The 18,833-nt window shown below is 39.5% G+C and overlaps 1 protein-coding gene across 1 annotated transcript in view; it reads right to left on the bottom strand.

The window, feature by feature from the left end:
- Positions 1–1,028: 1,028 nt before the first annotated feature.
- Positions 1,029–18,833, bottom strand: part of STAC (SH3 and cysteine rich domain) — a 69,664-nt gene continuing 51,859 nt past the window's right edge. Inside the window, exons 7-11 of the mRNA XM_005519071.3 lie at positions 17,235–17,299; positions 16,250–16,338; positions 12,485–12,536; positions 12,221–12,358; positions 1,029–4,107 (exon numbers count right to left, since the gene is read on the bottom strand). Coding sequence (XP_005519128.2) covers positions 4,009–4,107; positions 12,221–12,358; positions 12,485–12,536; positions 16,250–16,338; positions 17,235–17,299 — 443 coding nt within the window. The 3' untranslated portion in view covers positions 1,029–4,008. The remainder of the gene's footprint in view (positions 4,108–12,220; positions 12,359–12,484; positions 12,537–16,249; positions 16,339–17,234; positions 17,300–18,833) is intronic.

Below are 18,833 nucleotides of genomic sequence, written 5' to 3'. Positions count from 1 at the left end.
GGTATGGTAAAAAGGTACAAGATGTGGTAGTCAGGTGTTATCTGGTACAGATATAAATAGATCAGACAAATGACATCATAGGTTTTTGGGAGAACAGTAACACTGATGAGCCTTTTGCATTTTACTGATGAACTTTAGTCCCTATGGCATTCAAGGGTTCTTTTGAACTTTGGATTTAAATGGGATAAGATTGATAAATGCATACTGCATTTATTCAGCATCCTTTATGGAAAGAAAGATGTCTTTTAAATGCTCAATAAATCAGACTTGTCTGCACATATTTAAAATAAATGAGTTGGGTTCATTTTACAAAGACATCTGTCTAGTTCCATTTTAGAAAACCTACATGGTCTCCAGTGTCTTCTTTAGAAGGTTGCAGCTCTTCCAAATCCCCCATGACACTTTCTGGCAACCCTGTGCATGTTCCTCTGATGACACTGAGTGCTACATTTAGTCAATTGAATGTTGACAAATAATTAGAAAAAAGGGCTGTAAGCAATTCTAAGGTATCTAATGTTTATAGCCATAAGTGAAGTAGTTTCCCAGGGGCAATGAAGCTCAACAGTGTTGTGCTGCAGCACTCTTCTCCAGATGGAGCCACTGAGTCAAAATGGCCAAGTGCAGAAGACATCATAATAAACTGTGATATTGTGTTATTTACTGATGGGAGAATATTATGATTTGGGCAGCTCATAATTCATGTTGGTCAGCTCTTGCTAGCACAGAGGAAAATATTCTATAGGCAGTTTTATGCTGTGATGAGATGTTGAATGGCTAAAACTACTTTCTGATATGCCAGAAACAAGTGTTCAGTGTGGCCCCACCACAAAACTTCCCCCTGAGTCTACATGTTACATACAATGCAGAAATACGTTAGAAATGGTTTGATAAGTGTGGCAAATGCAAATGCTGTAAATTTTAAATGGAAATGCTCAGTAACATCTGTTGCTGATGGATTTAGTGACTGTTCTTCAAGGTGGGTAACCAAAAATTCCATAGTCTTATGCAAAAAGCCATGACACATACACTTCTTTTCTCCTTCCAACCATCACATAGTCTTTATTAAGCAGAATATTAAATTAAATCTGAGCAGCATTTATCTTCTGAAGTTCAATTTTTCTGAACATATGTCAGATAAAATCCATTCCATCTTCTGTGTGATTTTTAACTGCTTGCTTACACAGTACCTATTGCAAACTGCATATGGTAGTAAAAAAAGTGATGAGATACTTGTCTGGATTCAGAGTAAGGCATCCAAAATAAATTTGAGTAAAATGACCTTAATTTAGCAAAGTACTTCAGCTTTAAGCATGGAAATAGCCAATGAATCACATGCTTAAAGTAAGACTCATGTACGATATGTGTCTCTTGCTAAATTAGGCATAAATTACATCTATATATTGAATGGCAGCAAAAGCCCACTAAAAAGACAAAACCAACCAACCAACCAAAACCACAAAGAAAAGATAAACATGAAAGCTTTGGTTCAGAAGCAATAGTTTCTCAGATGTAATGCAGTCCACATAAGGCCTGTTTTGTTTTTACTCAGTCACTTTATTATTTATTGCTCAGTATCAAAAGGAATAAAACTGACATTGATTAAAGGCCATTGTGATTTGTAGGTAATATTCGTATAATTCTTTGAATAGTATGATGCACATTGTAAGGATAAATCAAAGTCATAGCAGGTGGAAAAAGGGGGGAATCACAGTATGATGCAATCATGTAAACAATAGCACATATATATAGATTAATAGAGATTTCCTTTTGTCCACTTGACAGGCCTGATCAAAAGTAGCAAGTATTTTAGTTGTAACAAACAGTTGAGTTTTTCCTTTGAATGGGTGAATATATATTAAAAAAATAATCTTATAAAGCAGACTGGATTAATATGTCTCTACTGCTATTCCTCTTGATCCTTAAGGATTATCAGAATCCTCTCCCACTGAGTTTATTGTTAACTTATGAAAATGAGCTGAACAAATGTTGTTTGAAGTGGGGAAAAAAACCCTGTTAATATTCCCACAGAAGATATGAAATCAGATACTTTTGATCAGCCAGGAGTTAATAATCAGTATGGACTGGTTGCATTACAAAGGGCCATGTTTTAGCATCTGGCAGCCCTGCAACTTCCTCTGCAATAAAATGATGCATAAGAGCTGCAAAATATGTCTCTGAGAGGCTGAAGACCAATCTTCTCTGAGAACTTCTGGCCAAGTGTAGAGTTCACCTGGATTTTACAGAGCTTCGAGCAAGATCAGCTTTTCAAATAGGGCAACTCAGCTACTGAGACCTGGGCAATGCAGCACAGATTCAACCTGACTCAATATATGGGAACAGGACCAGTAACTGCTTTTTTTAAGAAAGGGCATCAGCTTTGCAAAGGCCTATACTAGCCTGGCATGCAGTTTCAGGATTTAGGACACCAATTTGTGGTTAGTCACAGAAAAGACAGGCATTCAGTTTCAAGCTAGTCAAAGAAGGCATGAATTCAGCAGGGAGCTTTAGGATAGGGCTTAATCTCTATGTCATAATACATGCTAAGCTGTTTAAGTGTATTTGGTGCAATTACATCCAATTAAATACTTGGAAATTAGGTTCCCTGTCTTCAAATATCATAGGGCTCCTGCTCTACAACAGAATTGGCACTGACTGACTTGTGTAATTCAGTCAAGACTCACAGGTCCCACAGAGTGCTCCCCAGTACTGAAGGGTTCCTGTGCCCAGAACACATTTGAAGATGGAGGCTTATAAGGACAAAACATGGATGTTTGCACAGTCTCACTAGCATGGAAAAGACACAAGGGATGATCATGGTTCATCCATGATCATGTGGTTCATCATGTGGTTTATGTCAAGGAAAGATTTACATCGGTGTATCTACTGCTGAATCTGCAAAACTTCTATTTAGAAAATGGAGAAGAGAGCTTTGGTGTGTGAATACACCATGAGGCCACTCAGTGCCTTTCTGTCATGAGTTCTGCGTTGTGATAATTACAGACCTCAGTCCTGTGTGCAGCCTGTCCTTTCCTAACATTTTCAGCCTTCCAGTGGGTTATATAACTGTTTTATTTTTTATAAATAGGATTAATATATAAAATGTTTTAAGTGCAATAAACACAGAAAAAATATAAAATGTTTCAAGCCTGTGGCTGTCTCCCAGCATTTTACCCATTTTCTGTATCATCAGATAAGGGTGAAGGAAACACAGAGTGATGCTTCCAAGCAGACTTGTGAATCCAAGTACCAGAAATTTTTGACCTTTGAGAGCAGCCAAAACACACCCAACATACTCTGAGAGCTTTTGTTCATGTACAGAGGAAACAAAGGACACACAAATTCGCTACTCTTTCCTATGGGAAGATTGCACAGAAAGAGAAAGTTGCCAGCTTCCAGGGCACAGTGCATTTCTCGAACTGACATTCACACGGTGTCTCCAAACAGATTTGTTATGAGACTAAACAGCAGGACTAAATGATTAAACTCAGTTGGTATTGGGGACAAAACTGTAGAACCACAGCCACACTTTACTACAAGCATTGGACTGTAGTACAAGGACAGTTTGAACGGTATTTTCCCCCACCCCCAAAATACACACTTCAAACAAGAAAGCAAAGCAGTCCAACAGTTTTCTAAGACACAAGAACAGGACGCTAGTTTAGTCCTTCAGAACAAGCTGTCTGTCTCCATCAGGGTTGTAGCAGCCATCTTACACCCGAAATCGGCCCAGGCTTTGTTTTTCTCCCTCCCTTACCTTATTCCTGTTCAAATCCGAGGACCTCTCATTTCCCTGGTGGTTTCTGACTACATTTTCTTTCAAACATTCAACTTTTCATATTTTTTATGTTGCTGTGGCAGTCTAAATGTCTTTTTCTTCATGTTGTTGCAGTTTTCTCACTATTTCCCTGAACATCTGCAAGACAGCCCATCTGGGTTGACACAGTGTGAGATGAGGCAGACAGGCATTGCCAACAAAGGGCTCCCACTGCAGTGAGTGGGCTGTTGGAATCAGATGTTTTCTAAGACATCTGTGGGGACAAAGCCTTTCTTCTTCCCGCTGTATACCTTGATAAAGCCATCGTGTTCCTTTTCAGAAGTCACACAAATCTGAACACAAAAAAGGTATGAAAATGTTAAACTTTTTGCCGTGATCAAAGAGACAAATTATGCCAGGGTATTTATCAGGCAGGTTAGACATCCTGCTGGTTAATTCCATAAGTAGAACAATCCCTGTTGGACTCCCACTGCTTTGATAAGAATCTCAAACTCACACATTTAGAGAGTTACCTTTCCCCCATCTCCCTGAAGCGCCACATAAGCATGAGAGATATCAAAATTATTAAGAACTCCGTGGTGGATAAAAGATTCTGAAACTTGAGTTTTGACTTCAGCATTCTGTAATGATCAGTGTAGCTGTCTCTGCATGAGACAAATGGGTATTTCAGATCACAAGCTATCTGACTCCCTCTTTGCCTGGTGATGAAAAATAATTGTGAGTCACTTGTAGCAGCTGACCCTAATGCAAGCATATTCTCTTTTGCTTGTTAAGGAGCCTTGGTACTTCTGAGACAGGCAGTGGATTATGTTATTTACTCAGCCCTCGCACCTGCAGATGTCTGTTTCGGATACCAAAATGTGTGACCCGAATCCAGCTCTCTGAAAGTGTTTCCATAACACCTACTCCATAAGGAAGCAGTCATGAAATCATGTGGTCTTTATAATAGCACAAACATTAGATTGTGGTAAAGGTTTTCATTTCCTCCTGACCTTTGTGTTTCAGGCATTTCCACTTTAAGGAAACATCTTCTTAAGGAATCATCTTCTTGAAACATCTGGAAAAGGCTGAACCATTTGAAAGCCTAGTAGCACAGGCACTTTAGACTGGGCACAGCACCACACCAAATAAAGACTTTTGTTTTCAAAAGTCTGTGCCAAAGAACTATATATTTCCTACTAGTCAAACAATGTTAAAATATGGCTGGAAAACTGACGGTCCTATTGAGACCACTCCATGGACTGATTTCTCATGATGTCAGTGCCAGCCCTCTATCTGGACTAACACTCATCTCTGTCTGATAAGTATTTACAATGTTTATTTACAATAATTCAGAGGATATGAAATGAACAAAAATAGCTCTAAAGTGTTCCTGAATAAATCCATTTCAGCATGACTATTATGGGTGACACCTAAATACCACTTCTTAATTCCAGGCCAGCTTGTCCTGCTGTTGCATACATAAAATTTATTAGCAGCACTGATGCTGCCAGAAGGAAATGAAAGGTTATGAGAAGGAGGTGAAGCTGCTTAATATTTACCATCTCTAGTATTTGGAAATAGGGTGGTGCACTGTACCTGCAAACAAAATCTTGGAAAGTAAATGGACTCATTAATTTTCTTACTTATCCTGCCTACTCAACACTAACTGAATTGGATCCCCGGGGCAGAATGGCTGAGCACACCAACAGGGCTGACATGCAATTAGAAAGAATAATGTATTATTGTTTGGGCTAAATCACATGGAAAGCGTGGGAGAGGTCTAGAATTGATGCTGTCTGGTTTAGGTTCTGTTGAAAAACAGCCAAGCTCATTTATGTCATGAATCCCCAGCGCAGCATCTGCTTCCTCCACTGTCATATCACCGTTCAAAACAGAGAGGTGCAAAGCATGTGGACAGAGAAAGGTGTTTCTAACTACTGCTACATGTCGGTCTCTGAGAAAGAAATGATGAGAGAAAAAGCTTACAAGGAAGCCAGGACTAAGGGTGGCCAAGTATGGAAGACTATCCAAGTCTAGGAAATAGCATTAGCTGAAATGTTCCCCTTCTCAGCTGATCCCTACTGCCATGAGCCTTTGCAGCTTTCCATAACTAGTTGGTTAAAAGGTGTGATTCACTACATCATTGTGTTCTTCTCCTGAAGATGATGAAGACTGAAGATGACTGAATGACATCTAGCTTTTTGATAGGACACCTAAAATAATCACGTATCCAGCAGGTCTACATTTCTCACTAACCCTGATGCATTTTTTTCCTTGAATCCTCCAGTGCTGTGCAGAACATATTGGAAGAACAGAGTGGTTTTCCCTGTTGTCTTGTATTGTCAGCAGAATGATTTGTGGACAAAAGAAAAATACCGAGTTTTCTGAGCACTGTTTTTCTTTGTTTTTGTTTGAAAAATATGGCAGATTTCTTCTTTTTTCAGTGGTGTGGGGTATTATTTTTCCTGTTGTTCTTTTGAGTGCTCCTTGATAACAGTGAGAGTGCTCTGCTACAGCAATAGCTTTAGATCTTCTCTGGGCATGAGGAGTACAATGCCTTATGTGAGAACTCTCACTCTACCAATACATAGATTTGAATTCTCCCAAATTCCAGCTGAAATTCTCTCATACTAAGACACTAAGCCTTGCATGTGCCACACCCAAGATGGCAGAGTTCTTTCCCACTAACTTCCAAGGAAGGGTAGGGTTCAGGAACAGAGTAAGCTTGGCCACAATATGCCACACTTTGATAATCCTGTGTGACTCAGGAGGTCTCCTGGATCTGTGACAGCTGCTGGAACTTTGCAAAACCCTGGAGCTGCTTCAAATTCTGCAGTTTTCAGAGAAGACTGAATAAAACACCGGCCACTTTTGCTCTCATCTATTTCCACTTTTGCTCTCATCTCCTTTTATTTATGTTGCCAAGAATTTCACCCACAAGTTGTAGCCAGGAGATTCAGCTCTTCATTTTCTTGCATGGGTGTAATTTCAGAGTAATCCCAGATGAGGACATGGTAGCATCCAGAGTTTTGGATTTCACCCAATGAATCAGGTGATGTTGAGGATTAGCCCTGATGAGAGATGGCAAAGATTATGGTTGTGAAGGCATGAGGAGCCACAGGGACCGACAGATGGTCATGGTGGTTTTCTGGATAAAGTTGGAAACTGTTTAAAGTGTTAGCTACTCAGTCTGGGATGTTTTGGGTGGCAGGCTGCTGGTCTGACTAGAAAAGTGAGCCAGAGAAACCACTCTCCAGTGAATTTGGTAGGAATGCAAAGGGGGACAGTTAGATTTTCCCCCTGCACTCTGGCTCAAGAGATTAGTAGTGAGGAAGCCACAGGGCAAGAAACCACATCTCAGGCTATTTCTCACTCAACAAGTTGTCTTCAGAATTATCTGAAAGTAGGATCTATCATTATAAAGTTACTTCCCCATTCTTTCATCTCATTTTCTTTAAAAAATAGTCAAAACACTAAAAAACTCAAACATTCAGATTGTGACTGTTGTCTGAACTTGTCAATGTCTGCCCTGAGAATTTTTTATCTGTCAGTCAGCCCTGAGCAGGTGGGGGAGATGAGCAATTAGGAAATTGTCCTTTGACCTGCATGGTCTTTCCTGTTCTTCTAAATCCTGTGCTTTGAATTTGGGCTTAAATGGCCAGTTCTCTTTGGGAGTAATTTTGAACTTCCTGTAACTTTTTGCAGCTGTCTTCTCTTCTTTCTTCCACATAATTAACCCATCTGACAGCCACAGACTGGTTCTGATGAAGTAGGACTTTGGTTATGGGGGCAGTACTGTTTCAAGAGCTGTCTGGGAGCCCACAGAGAGTGCCAGGTCAAGAGGTCTGCAAGTTCAAGCCTTGTGTTTGCAAGAATGACAGCACAGGGATACTGTGAGATTCTACATCTGCTGCTGCCAGTGCACTGAGGTCCTTGCCTATGTGAACCTTGTGGATGGAAATGCTAAGCAGTTCAGTTTCCATACCCATACAGGTGTAGTGCAAATGATGATGAAGGGCTTATGTCAGTTGTTTCACTAACTTTTCGACTGAGATCACTGTCTTGTTTTACCTGTATCACTTAGGGTTTTAAAGAAGACCTGGACTAGATTGGATGCATAATGACCTGTGCCCTTGTTTTGGACTCTGGAAAATCTTTTGTGCCACTCAGCATGCCTGAATGAATGGGGACACCCATCCCTTTTCAGCAAGGCTGACGTCAATGGAAATCAGAGAGAGCTGGAAAGCGACCCTGTTCCCTTTCAGCCTAGCTGTGAAGTGCATCACTTAGAGCTGGGGAGCACATGAGGAACTGTAACATCACTTTCAGTGATGAGTTTGCCTTTGAAGTGATTTAATTTGAATGCATAAGTCACTGTGATGAAACTGATTTCCAAAGGCAGCTGAGTCATGCTCTTAGAAGCTCAGCTTCATTTACAGCATCCTAAAAATATGGGGGCATAAAGTAACTTCAAAGAAATGAGGTGAAAACCAGGTAGCAATACAGCCTCCAGGCTAATCAGAAGACGTCAGAGAGGTGGATTTCCTGGGTCTGTAGACCTGTCCTCCAAGCCTGCCTTATTAAGCCTAGCCTTGTGGATATATGACATTTGAAAAACACCCAACAGGAAATGTGTCTGTTGCACTGACTTGTGTATAAACTCACAGTGCACTCTAGATGAGGCAAAGAGCTTCTGATCCCCAGTTTGTTACAAATGTCTTGGTTTGGGATAATTTCTGTTGCCCAAGATCACTTGTGCAATTTAAAATCAATTGTGGTATTTAATTACAAAAAAGCCCAGTTCTAAAGTAATTTGTATTAGTGTGACTGTAGGTGTCAGAGGCAGCCAGGCAAGGGTGTGAGTAGGATCTTTTTCAAAGTAAAAGCAGACATTCAAACAGCAGATTATTTTGACTTCTTTAAAAATAAGGATGATCTAATATCTTAAAGACATTTTAAGAGATGTTTTTCCAAATATTGATGATATTTCAATTAGATATTGAAATTGTTTTTTATTTTGTGAATAGAGGTAAAATCAGAGCCTGTTGTCATGCAAAGAAGTATTTGTATAATGTTTGGTAATGAATTTGGGTAGCCTAGGGCAGAAGTTACAGACTGGAGAAAATTTTATATATAAAGTGATGGAACAGTCAATCAGAGTTGGAAATTATGCAGTTCATATTGTTTGTGAGAGCAGCTTACAAGTGTGGGAAGCCACTGAAATTGGCCAGGTTTGGTTTCCTTATGGATAATCTTGCTTTACTGATGTCAGGGGCTATGCCTGCCTATCTCCTACAGATCTCTGACTGAGCCCCGTGGTGCCCAGTCATCTTCTGAAGTGGCTTTAAGACTCAAAAATCTGTCAGTGAACCCTAAACACCAAGATGTCGGCATCTCTGAAGCAGTACACTTTTTCTCCTCCAGCCTGGGTTTCATATTGCATAGTGAAATTTTCAAGGGATCCTTGTGAAGACTAGTTTGTGCATATTGCTCAAGATGGGTGAACAAATTGTGTGGTTATTCTTCAGTCTTCTCCCTGAATATTGGCTTTCCCATAGAGGTTTGCATGAAGCTGAAACTCTAAATGTTATTTCCGAGGCATGAAACTGCCAAATGATTCCAGAAGAAGTCTTACTCACTGTGCCTCAAACTTTGAAAAATCTCTGTTTGCCTAAAATGGCTTTTCTTAGGGTAGCCACATGACATTGTTGATATGAATTTATTTTGCCTTACAAGAGTAGACTTTCTACTCAGCAAAATTCATGTAGGGCATGAGGGGACAGAGACCTGAAGGATAAATCATTGAAAGTATCAAGCAATGTAAATAAAATTCATATTATTGTCACTTGATAAGTTTTTCTGTTAATATATCATCCTTGCCTTTGTTGTCAGAATGGTTCTGTACTCTTGTTAGACCACATGGAAAGTGACTCAGTGAAGTAACTTTGCCATACTATAGTCTCAGGAATTTATTAGACCAGTTAATTAGTTTTTCTAGCTAAAGTGAGACTTGACAGGGATTAGTAGTGATGAATAATCTCCCTTACTTGGTAAGCCAGTGCTTTGCACACTGTACATCTATTGCAGTCACAGCGCTCTGCACACTGTGCCCACAGACAGGTAACATGGCTGATGACACCCCACAGAAATTCCCAATAGAACAAAAGACAAACAAATAAATTCTCCCAAAGTTTTCCCCACAAGTTCCATTCAGATGACTTTTTTTCCTTCATGCCTTCCCCTATTGCATCTCTCTCTCTCTGCTTCATATGGAAAACAATGGAGAAATAGAAACAGAAAACAAATGGTTGAAGAAAGAAGAAATTTGACTTTGGAAATACAAAATAAACTTTTAAAGTAAAAAATTCCCAATAACAATTAAAATGTTTTTCACTGTAATAGTTTTTCCACAGTGAAGGCAGAGTTGTTATTCTGTTAAAAAAATACAGAAAATTGTTCTCTGTATGGAGCAACAGAGGGAAGCAGATGAGTGTCCATGACCTCACTGTGGCTGTCCCACCTGGAAATTACCCAAAATGGCCTTCAAGCTACTTAAATGTCTCCCTTTTGCATAATTTGTGTGAGAGTGGAGCAGGATATGTTTGCTGTGCTCCTTTCCTCTCATGTCTCTGCATTCATGTGTTTGTGCAGCCTGATCTCTGCCCCCTGTTTCACAACAAATATTTATTTCTTTCTTCCTCTGGAGCCTCTCCCACGTGGAGCGAGCACCCAACAGCATTCATATTCAGCCTCAGCATTTGTGTGGGTTTGAGATAGAGCTGAAAAGGTTTTCTAAAAAAAAAGGAGGTAGTACAGAGGCAGGATAGATTCATCCCTTTACCTCCTGCCTTGCCAGAGACGATGAGACACCTCTGACTCTCAGCTCCCTTTATGATGCTATGATGAAATAGGGACAATATGAAGGTTGTTGTGTTTAGATGAAGCTGCAAGAGCTGCCCACTTGGAAACTGTGGTTTTGTGAGGACTGAGGCAAGCAACTGGGCTCTCAGTGCTTGCAGCAGTAGCCGTGCTGACAGAGGTGATCTGGTACGCCCACTAATGAGAAGTGGTGCAAATCTTGACCATTCCCTCATGCTGACATGACATGTTCCAACACAACCATTTCCTGCCTTTGCCCTTGTGTATTGCTTATTTTAGAACACAAAGCCTCCAAAAGTTCTTGTTCTGCTCTAGTAATATTTCTTTTTTCTGTGTGCACAGACAGAAAAAATTAAGATATGGGTAAAAAGAATGTAAGAACTTTCTTTCTAGAAACTGCAGAACTGCCCAAGGTAGTTAAAATATATTCTGGCCACGGTATCTCTGTGCCTTCCTTAGAAAGCTGTGTGCACCCAAGGATTGTTAGCACTTGTATGTTTTGCTGTGTTGCAAATCATCATCAACCGAGCTGTAAGTTAATCTTATCCACCAGTGGAAGGAAATGTTAAAGAAGTTCTGCACAGAAAAATCTATGGCCCTGAAATCCAGACTGGTTCTGACTTATTCTCCGCCTTTTTAAAATCAGTGGCTGTTCAGGCTGTAGGGCAAAACATTTCTGATGTGACACAGTCGCCATAGGAAAGAAAAGACCTAATGAAGCAGAAGAGCATTGGGCTTCACAAGGTGCGGTGAGAAAAATCTACCTTTCTATTGCATCTAAGTATCAGAGAACTCCAGCTGTGTATCACCCTTAGTATGTCATCCTCCTGTTTACATGAGTTTATGTCACAAACCTGTCCCTTAATGCAGGTTTTGAGTCATGGTGTGTGCCTAGTGAACCCACCTGAAGGACACAAAGTAGAAGGAGATGCTGAAAATGCACCAGGGTGAATGGACCCTGTAAATCCTCACTGTATGGAGTGTACTTAAGCTTGCAGAAGCACTTATAGCTTAAAATGTATTACAGCCTGTAGAAAGGGTATTTAAGTGGTGACACAAAAAAAAATGGGGATTAAATATACCTTGCAACTGGTGAAGAAGTGTTACATTTAGGATTTACAGCTTTGTGTGATGCTGTCTTAACTCTGTTCCTGTTGAAGCAAAGACAATGGGCTGTGTTTAGATCTTTAGGTGAGTTAAGGTCTGTGGAGAACTAATCATTTATTAGATTAGTTCTAATGGGGAAGAGAAAATCAGATAATTTTTCAGGTACACAAAGTCTACTTCTAAGACTCTGTGCTCATCACTCTGACATCAGTAAGAGGGTGAGAAATATGTAAAGCATCACTATGAATGTCTGTGAGACTGAAAATTCAGGCTGTGTTAGGCATCGAGTATGTGATTGCACAAGACAAACACTGCTCTTAACTGGCTACTAGACACTGTTACCATTCAAATAATAAATCTTGTAAAATTGAAGTGAAAAAAATCTGCCTGTCCTCATCTTGCAAGATTTTCCTGTCAGTCATTGGTAACACTGCTGGATGCTCTAGTCCAGTGAGGGTTCAGCACAGAGGATATTACCTGGTTCTCTTTCAGAGTTATCTGTCCCTGTTCCTTGCAGCCAATGAATGTCCTGATACACCTGTAAATCTTCTCATTTTGTTGCACTCTCTGAACAAAGTTAGCAGGAAAATATCCAGTTCTGTCATCAATTCTCCCCTATGAAAGAAATATATTGATAGTAGAAGATTGTTAACTTTAAGTAGCAGCTTTAATATGAATTCAGTATTGAAAACAAGATTTTTTTTCCTTTTGTAAAGAAAACAGATATAAACTAGCACATACCTTCCACCAGTCTTCATTAGAGTCTTCCAGAAGGGTGATCATATCCCCTGGCCTGTGATTAGAAGAGAAATAGTATGTAAGATGACTCTTAATTGTCATGTTGAATCAGCTTCCACAATTCCCTTCTAATAGGAAGGTGGTCCTTCTATGATTATTTTTTCTGAGCATTCACTGAAGATAGACTCAATAAAGTGGCCAGGTTTTCTTCAGTCACACATGTTAATGTAGGAAGAGTGTCTGTATCTTGGGGCTAGATCTTTATTTTCAGACAATGTTTGTGAACTGGAAGTTTTGCTTCCTGTTTATTAAGGAGCTGTGTAAAATACAGTCTGCCTTTGTTAAATGCATTATCGCTTTACTTTAAGACATTTCACACTGTTGGGACACACTAATTCATCATCTGTGTTTTCAAGCTGTGATTGCAGAAGGAAGGCAGCAGGAAAATAGTCCTATTTTACTGACAAAGGCAATTAGTCAGCAGGGATTTAATTCTGCCCAAGAATGTCTTTTTGATTTGAATGGGACATATTTACCTTTATAACATGTGGTGCTGAGTTGTAATTGCTAAGTATCAGCATCCAACTGACTAGTTCCAAAGCAGAGCTAGGAAAATAATTTGTCTGGAAACACTAATAGCAAAATTTGCTAAGCTGAATTTGTGAAGGTAGTTGAACAGCTATTTGACCTTACCCCCCGCATTGGTGACACTTAATCAACATTCCTACATGATTATAATAGTGGTATGTTGTAGAAAGTAAGTGGGAGACCTTTCCAAAGGGATTAACTCCAGAAAGTTCTGTTTACTGGATTAGAGACATTTCTTGATCTTAATAAAATTAATTGTTGACCCCTCATTATTCAGCTTTCCCTGTTAGGCTCACTGTGTTGTTGAGGTATCAGCACAAGAGCCTGCAAACACATCTGGAGCATCTCTTATGATGGATAACAGGTCCAATTTAACAGGTGCCTTCAGAACCAGCATAGGAAATGTGGACCTGTCCAGGATGCAGCTGGAGGTGTGGTCAGTGGTGCGCCTCTTTGGTCCACTTCCCAATTGGTTATCATTGCTGCTGACAACTGGAGAAACAGGCATTTAGTCTTCTAATGCTGTGCAATCCAAAACAGAATTTTCCTCAAGCCCTCCTCAAGAACCTGTTTCAATATGTTTGGAATAATTAAATGTTGCTGAGGTGAGGAAGGAAGCCAGACAAAATGGATAACTTGGTATCCCAGTGGTAAAAGATTTTTTTCAATGGGAAAGTGTATCTGAGTCCTTTACTACAGTTAATATTTTATATTAAATACTCAAAGGGTTTTTAACAGAACCCATAACTTCAAAGAGAATAGTCTGGGGCCAACACCACTGGAGCCCTTACACTGAAAGGAAAAACACTTTCAACAAGAAGGATTTAGAGGGCCTTGTCAACCCAGTAGTCTTCAGCCATTGCTAGAAAAATAACCCAGAAAATATAAATTTGTTTGGCTGTCAGAGAAAGATGGCAATTGAACCTAAAGTCTCTCCTTTATCACTTATCTGAGCTCAGAGAGTTTTAGGTTGAAGGCCTGCTGATTTTGTTAATTTGTTTTTTTCCCTAGAAGAGAGCTATTATGGATGTATTTAATCTCCAAATAGGATTCAAAATAGAAATCCCATCTGGACCTGTTATTCTTGCATCCTACATTTAGACTGCTAATTTCTGATAGGGGGCAACCCGCTTGGTTCTTACTACTGGTTGGAATAAGTCAGGTCTCATTTTTTTTTATGTAAATTACAACCCTGGATAAATTGTCTGCTCTACTTCAGTGATATGGATTTCAGGAGGTGGCAAGATAGGCATTTGTGTAGGTCCCTTCCAACTATTCTATATTCTATTCTCCTATTCTATTCTATTCTATTCTATTCTATTCTATTCTATTCTTTATTTCTATTCCTATTCCTATTCCTATTCCTATTCCTATTCCTATTCCTATTCCCATTCCCATTCCATTCCATTCCATCCCATTCCATTCTCTGCAGTGCCTGGAACATGGGGTTGCTTGTTTTCAGGATTCACTCTTGTAATGTAAGGCTATCTCTTAGAATAAGAGTATTACTGCAATGTATTACTATTTTACTTATGCCAGAGCACTGGAAAATCTGACTGACTGCTCTTGCTGTTAGGGAAGAAATTCAGGCTGTAATAACTTCTAATTTCAGCTGAAGTCAGGGCTACACATCTTCACTGCAGTAATCTGCCCCTCACTGTATCCTCTCAGAGATGAGCTGTGAACTCCAGAAATCTGCCCTAACTCTTCCTCTCAGTTCTTCCCCCGCTATTTTCCTTTGTTGTGATGGAGCTGAGCAGTGCCTGGCTGGTTCCTAACTCGAGTTACCAGGACAGTGCTTGTCAGTCTTGACAACATAGCTCTGCCCAACCCACCTCCAGCCCCTCACTATGCTAAATGGGAATTCATGAAACTGAGTTGGATCCTGCCTGGCTTTGCAGCAACAAAACAGCATTTCCAACTACTGGGCATTCCTTATGGAACAATGTTAACACATATATTACTGAATTTCTGACAGAGGGACAAACAGCACTGCTGTGGTTGAGTACCAATAGTCTAAATCCTATCTGGTATCCCTGGAAAGAGCCTGGTGTCCCCTGAAAGAGCACATTTCAGACCACAGGCTGGTTTTCCCTCTAAAATGTGGAACAGGAGGATTTTGAAGGTTGATGTATTTTCTGGATTTCTGTGATTGGATGAGGATGGTAGTCCAGTGCAGGCTTGTCTGAGAGATGTTCTATGTCATAGAAGGAAAGCATAAGATGGCATAGACTCCTCAAGAGCAGGATGCAAAGGGGAATGTTTCAAGCAGAATAGCTGGCAAGTTTCACTAAAGGTTCTCATATACTGAGGTTATTTTCTGAAGAGCTGACATTCCTAAAATAATGATCAGGAAATTCCAGTAAAGCAGAATGATAGGAAAACTTGTAATTTCTCCATTACATCCTGCCTTTTAGTTCCAGAGCAGTGAGAAGGCACAACTGGGAACAGGAAAAAGGCTTTCAGTGTTGAGGTGCTGAGGAGAGGGGCATTTCTCTGTCAATTCCTTAAATTCTGTGGCACATGCATGATTATTTTGGTATAGGGATACCTTGAAGACAGGTGACATGTTTCACAGTAAGATCTCTAGCAAGACTCATGCAAAATGTGAGTAACATGAACAAAATAATTTCAATAAAAGAAAAATTGTCCTTTTCCTTCTGTGGGCTTGGATTAAGCCTTGTAATGCAAGCAACTGATGCAGAGGAAATAAGTGCTAAAAATAGCAATTAACAAGGTTATTTTTCAAAGTTCTCATGTGAAAACACTGCCATCCAGCAGCTGGACACCATTCTCTTTTTTCAGACATGACTGAGTAAGAGAGAGGATCAAACAGGACTGGTAAAATTTTTAGCATTAGCATGAGATCTGGTGGAGAATTCCTAGCTGAAAACTTCTGACTGAAAAACAAAGCAACTAAGAACATTTTATAGCTGAAAGCCTTCTTGCTCCTAAAGTGATATAAGTATTTTTGAAACTTTTAGTCTATGTATCCTTGCCAAAATAATTGACCATCTACTCTTTTTAACTGTGAGAATGTCTTTGTATCTAGATGGTTGCCTCTATAAAAATGTCTGTTAAAAATGTCAGAAGAAACTCTCCCTTCCCCAAAGTCACATATGACCATATGACCATCAGTGCAAATGTGTCAAATCAACTAACAAATATTTTGGAATTTACCTCATCTCCAAGTCTTCATTTTCTTGTGGTACAAATTTGTACAAGGCAACATAGGTGTTCATTTGTAACGTGCTTTTATAAAATGATCCCTTAAAAAAAAAAGAGAAAGAGAAAATTTAAAGATCTGCTCTGTAAAGAAATTTGGTTTGCTTTGTTACAGACAGAGGAAACAGAACCTGGTATTACAATAAATTAGCCAGAATCATCTCTCTGTTCTCATGGCTTGGAGGACTATGGCCCAGGTACATTGCAGGCCATTAAGGCAGTAACTATCTTAATTTAGAAAGAAGATTGTTTGAACTCCAAGATCAAATTCCAGGCTTCCAAAGAATACAAGCAGAAATTCGCACTGGCTGATCTTTGGGACAAATCTTAAAAATGAATGTGCATTTTTTCTCTCTGTAGTATATATGATAGCTCTTAGGAGCCCAGTAGTATATTACTGGCATTATATAATGTGTCTAGTCTAGAGTCCTCATTATGGATGGAGATAGAATTGTACAGTGCACAGGTCCAAATTCAGAGCAGGAAAATCACTTTTTAAAAGTGATTTTAATGTGTGAAAGGTTTTTGTATTGGGTTTTCAACAGAGAAGACTGGCTATTCTCTCTTCTTGCTTTTTCCACTGTTATTCTGAGGGGAAAAAGCAGCTAGAACAATCATTTAATAATTTTCAAAATCAAACTGTGATTTTTACATTATGGCAGTTCTATTGTAATTACATGGACTGCACACTGGATCTTTTGTATTCCCAAATCAATTTGCAATAAGCAGAAAAACAAAGTGATGACAAAGGAAAAACCAAAAAACCATTCAGGAATGTATATTGCTTCCAGTCATGGCCAGAGGCCCAGAAATGGTGTAAGAACAGGACAGTCAGAAATCAGTGACCCATCAGACCTAGTCAAGGTCATACAGCCATAAAAACAAAAGTTTTACATGACTTCCCATTACCATTGCATCATCACAAAATCTATGTTCATACCGGGGAATGTATACTTTTTGGTTCTTCTCCAAAGTGTTCTGTGCCGTTTTCAGAGTATGTAAACACTGAAATAAATAAAACACATGACATTTTAGGAGTAGTTTAAGACCCTTCACCTTTACAGGACCACCTCCATTCCTTCGCTTGCCCATCCTTTCCTTCACTAACACATATTTCTGGGACTAGTTTACATGGTAGTTGACAGCCTAACAGGTTGAGAATTGGAGAAGCTTTATGAGGGAAATAGTAAGGTTGTTTGATAGCAGAGAGTTGTACTTGGATATTGAAAAGCATGACAGTTTTCTTGTAACAGATAAAAGACAAGAGAAACGGCAGCCACAACATGTACAAGAAAGATATTGTGCAAGGTGACAGGCATTTATAAGCACACATTTCTCTGACAAAATGTAAGACAATGCTGCAGTCATAAAGTTCAATCTGTGAATGTGAAAGGAGCATGAGAGATGATACCTGCCACACTTAACATGAAAATGCCACAAGTTGTGTCAGGCTGTCCTGACTGCAGCAGACCTGGGGCCTCAATATGCTCCTCAACAAGTCCTGTTGCAAAGGGACTCTGACCCTGCAGACCATCACAGGTATCAGAAGGAAAACCTTAGAAATAAACCTAATTTCCTGTATCATTAATATAGGGGGATATATATATATGTCTGGCATCTGTAGAAAGGGGTTTAAAGTGCTGCTATTACAGTTTGAGAGTTTAAGTCCTATTAAAATCACTATGCTTTGTTTTTCATATTCAGAAGAACAGGGGTTAGAAGGCAAATTGAAGATGTTCTGGTGAATACTGAGTTGGGTAACCTAGAGCCTTTTGGACTTGCATAATGTCATTTACCAGATGAAGTAAAAGTATTTCAGCATCATGTTTGAAGTAATTCCTGTTTGGTGACAGAAAATAAAGCAAGTTACTAAAGCACAGCCTCATGGACTGTGGAGCTGACCCAGCACATGGGGAGGGAGCTGAACTGTATCCTTTTGATGGCTGAGAAGTGCTCACCAAAACTGACTTTGCAGGGAGGACATCCCATATTTGATTCAAGGGGAAAATACTCAAATCACTGTTGATAACAGGCTCATAAATGTCACTTAAAGTACAGTTTGGCTTTTGGGACTTCTGTTACAGATAGCAGTTCACAGCAGTGAAAGAGTGTAACTGATTTGGAGGAGGCTGAAGAGCTGGAAATTAGGTATGCCATCTCACAGTTGTAAACTGGGGAGCTTTGCTTCATAGGATTTATGCCAGGGCCTGAATGAAAGAATCTCCCCTTGAAGTTGTTGTCATAGGAGTTCTACAAAAAAATTACATGACCACGCAGGTGTTGGGCCCTTTTACCCTTCTGGAGGCTGTCTTTTCTGCTGTTTCCCTTTATCAAAGAGCATCAAATGTACATTTTCCTAAATACTTATTTACAGAATGGTATTTTAATAGGAAAAAAACCAAACAACACAAACTCAACCAGAATGGACCTGAGTCCATTTTCCTGATAAAGAGGCAGTGGACAACTGAGGAAAAAGGAGTCATGAGTCACTTCATAAAACCATTTTGAATGTACTTAAATTTTTAATCTATGTTTAATT

This window comes from Pseudopodoces humilis, chromosome 1 (assembly GCF_049639895.1).
Source record: "Pseudopodoces humilis isolate 2021_Gansu_Grassland_sample_001 chromosome 1, ASM4963989v1, whole genome shotgun sequence".
Lineage (NCBI taxonomy): Eukaryota > Metazoa > Chordata > Aves > Passeriformes > Paridae > Pseudopodoces > Pseudopodoces humilis.
The sequence above is the reverse complement of the archived record's forward strand: the minus strand, read 5'-3'. Positions and strand labels throughout refer to the sequence as shown.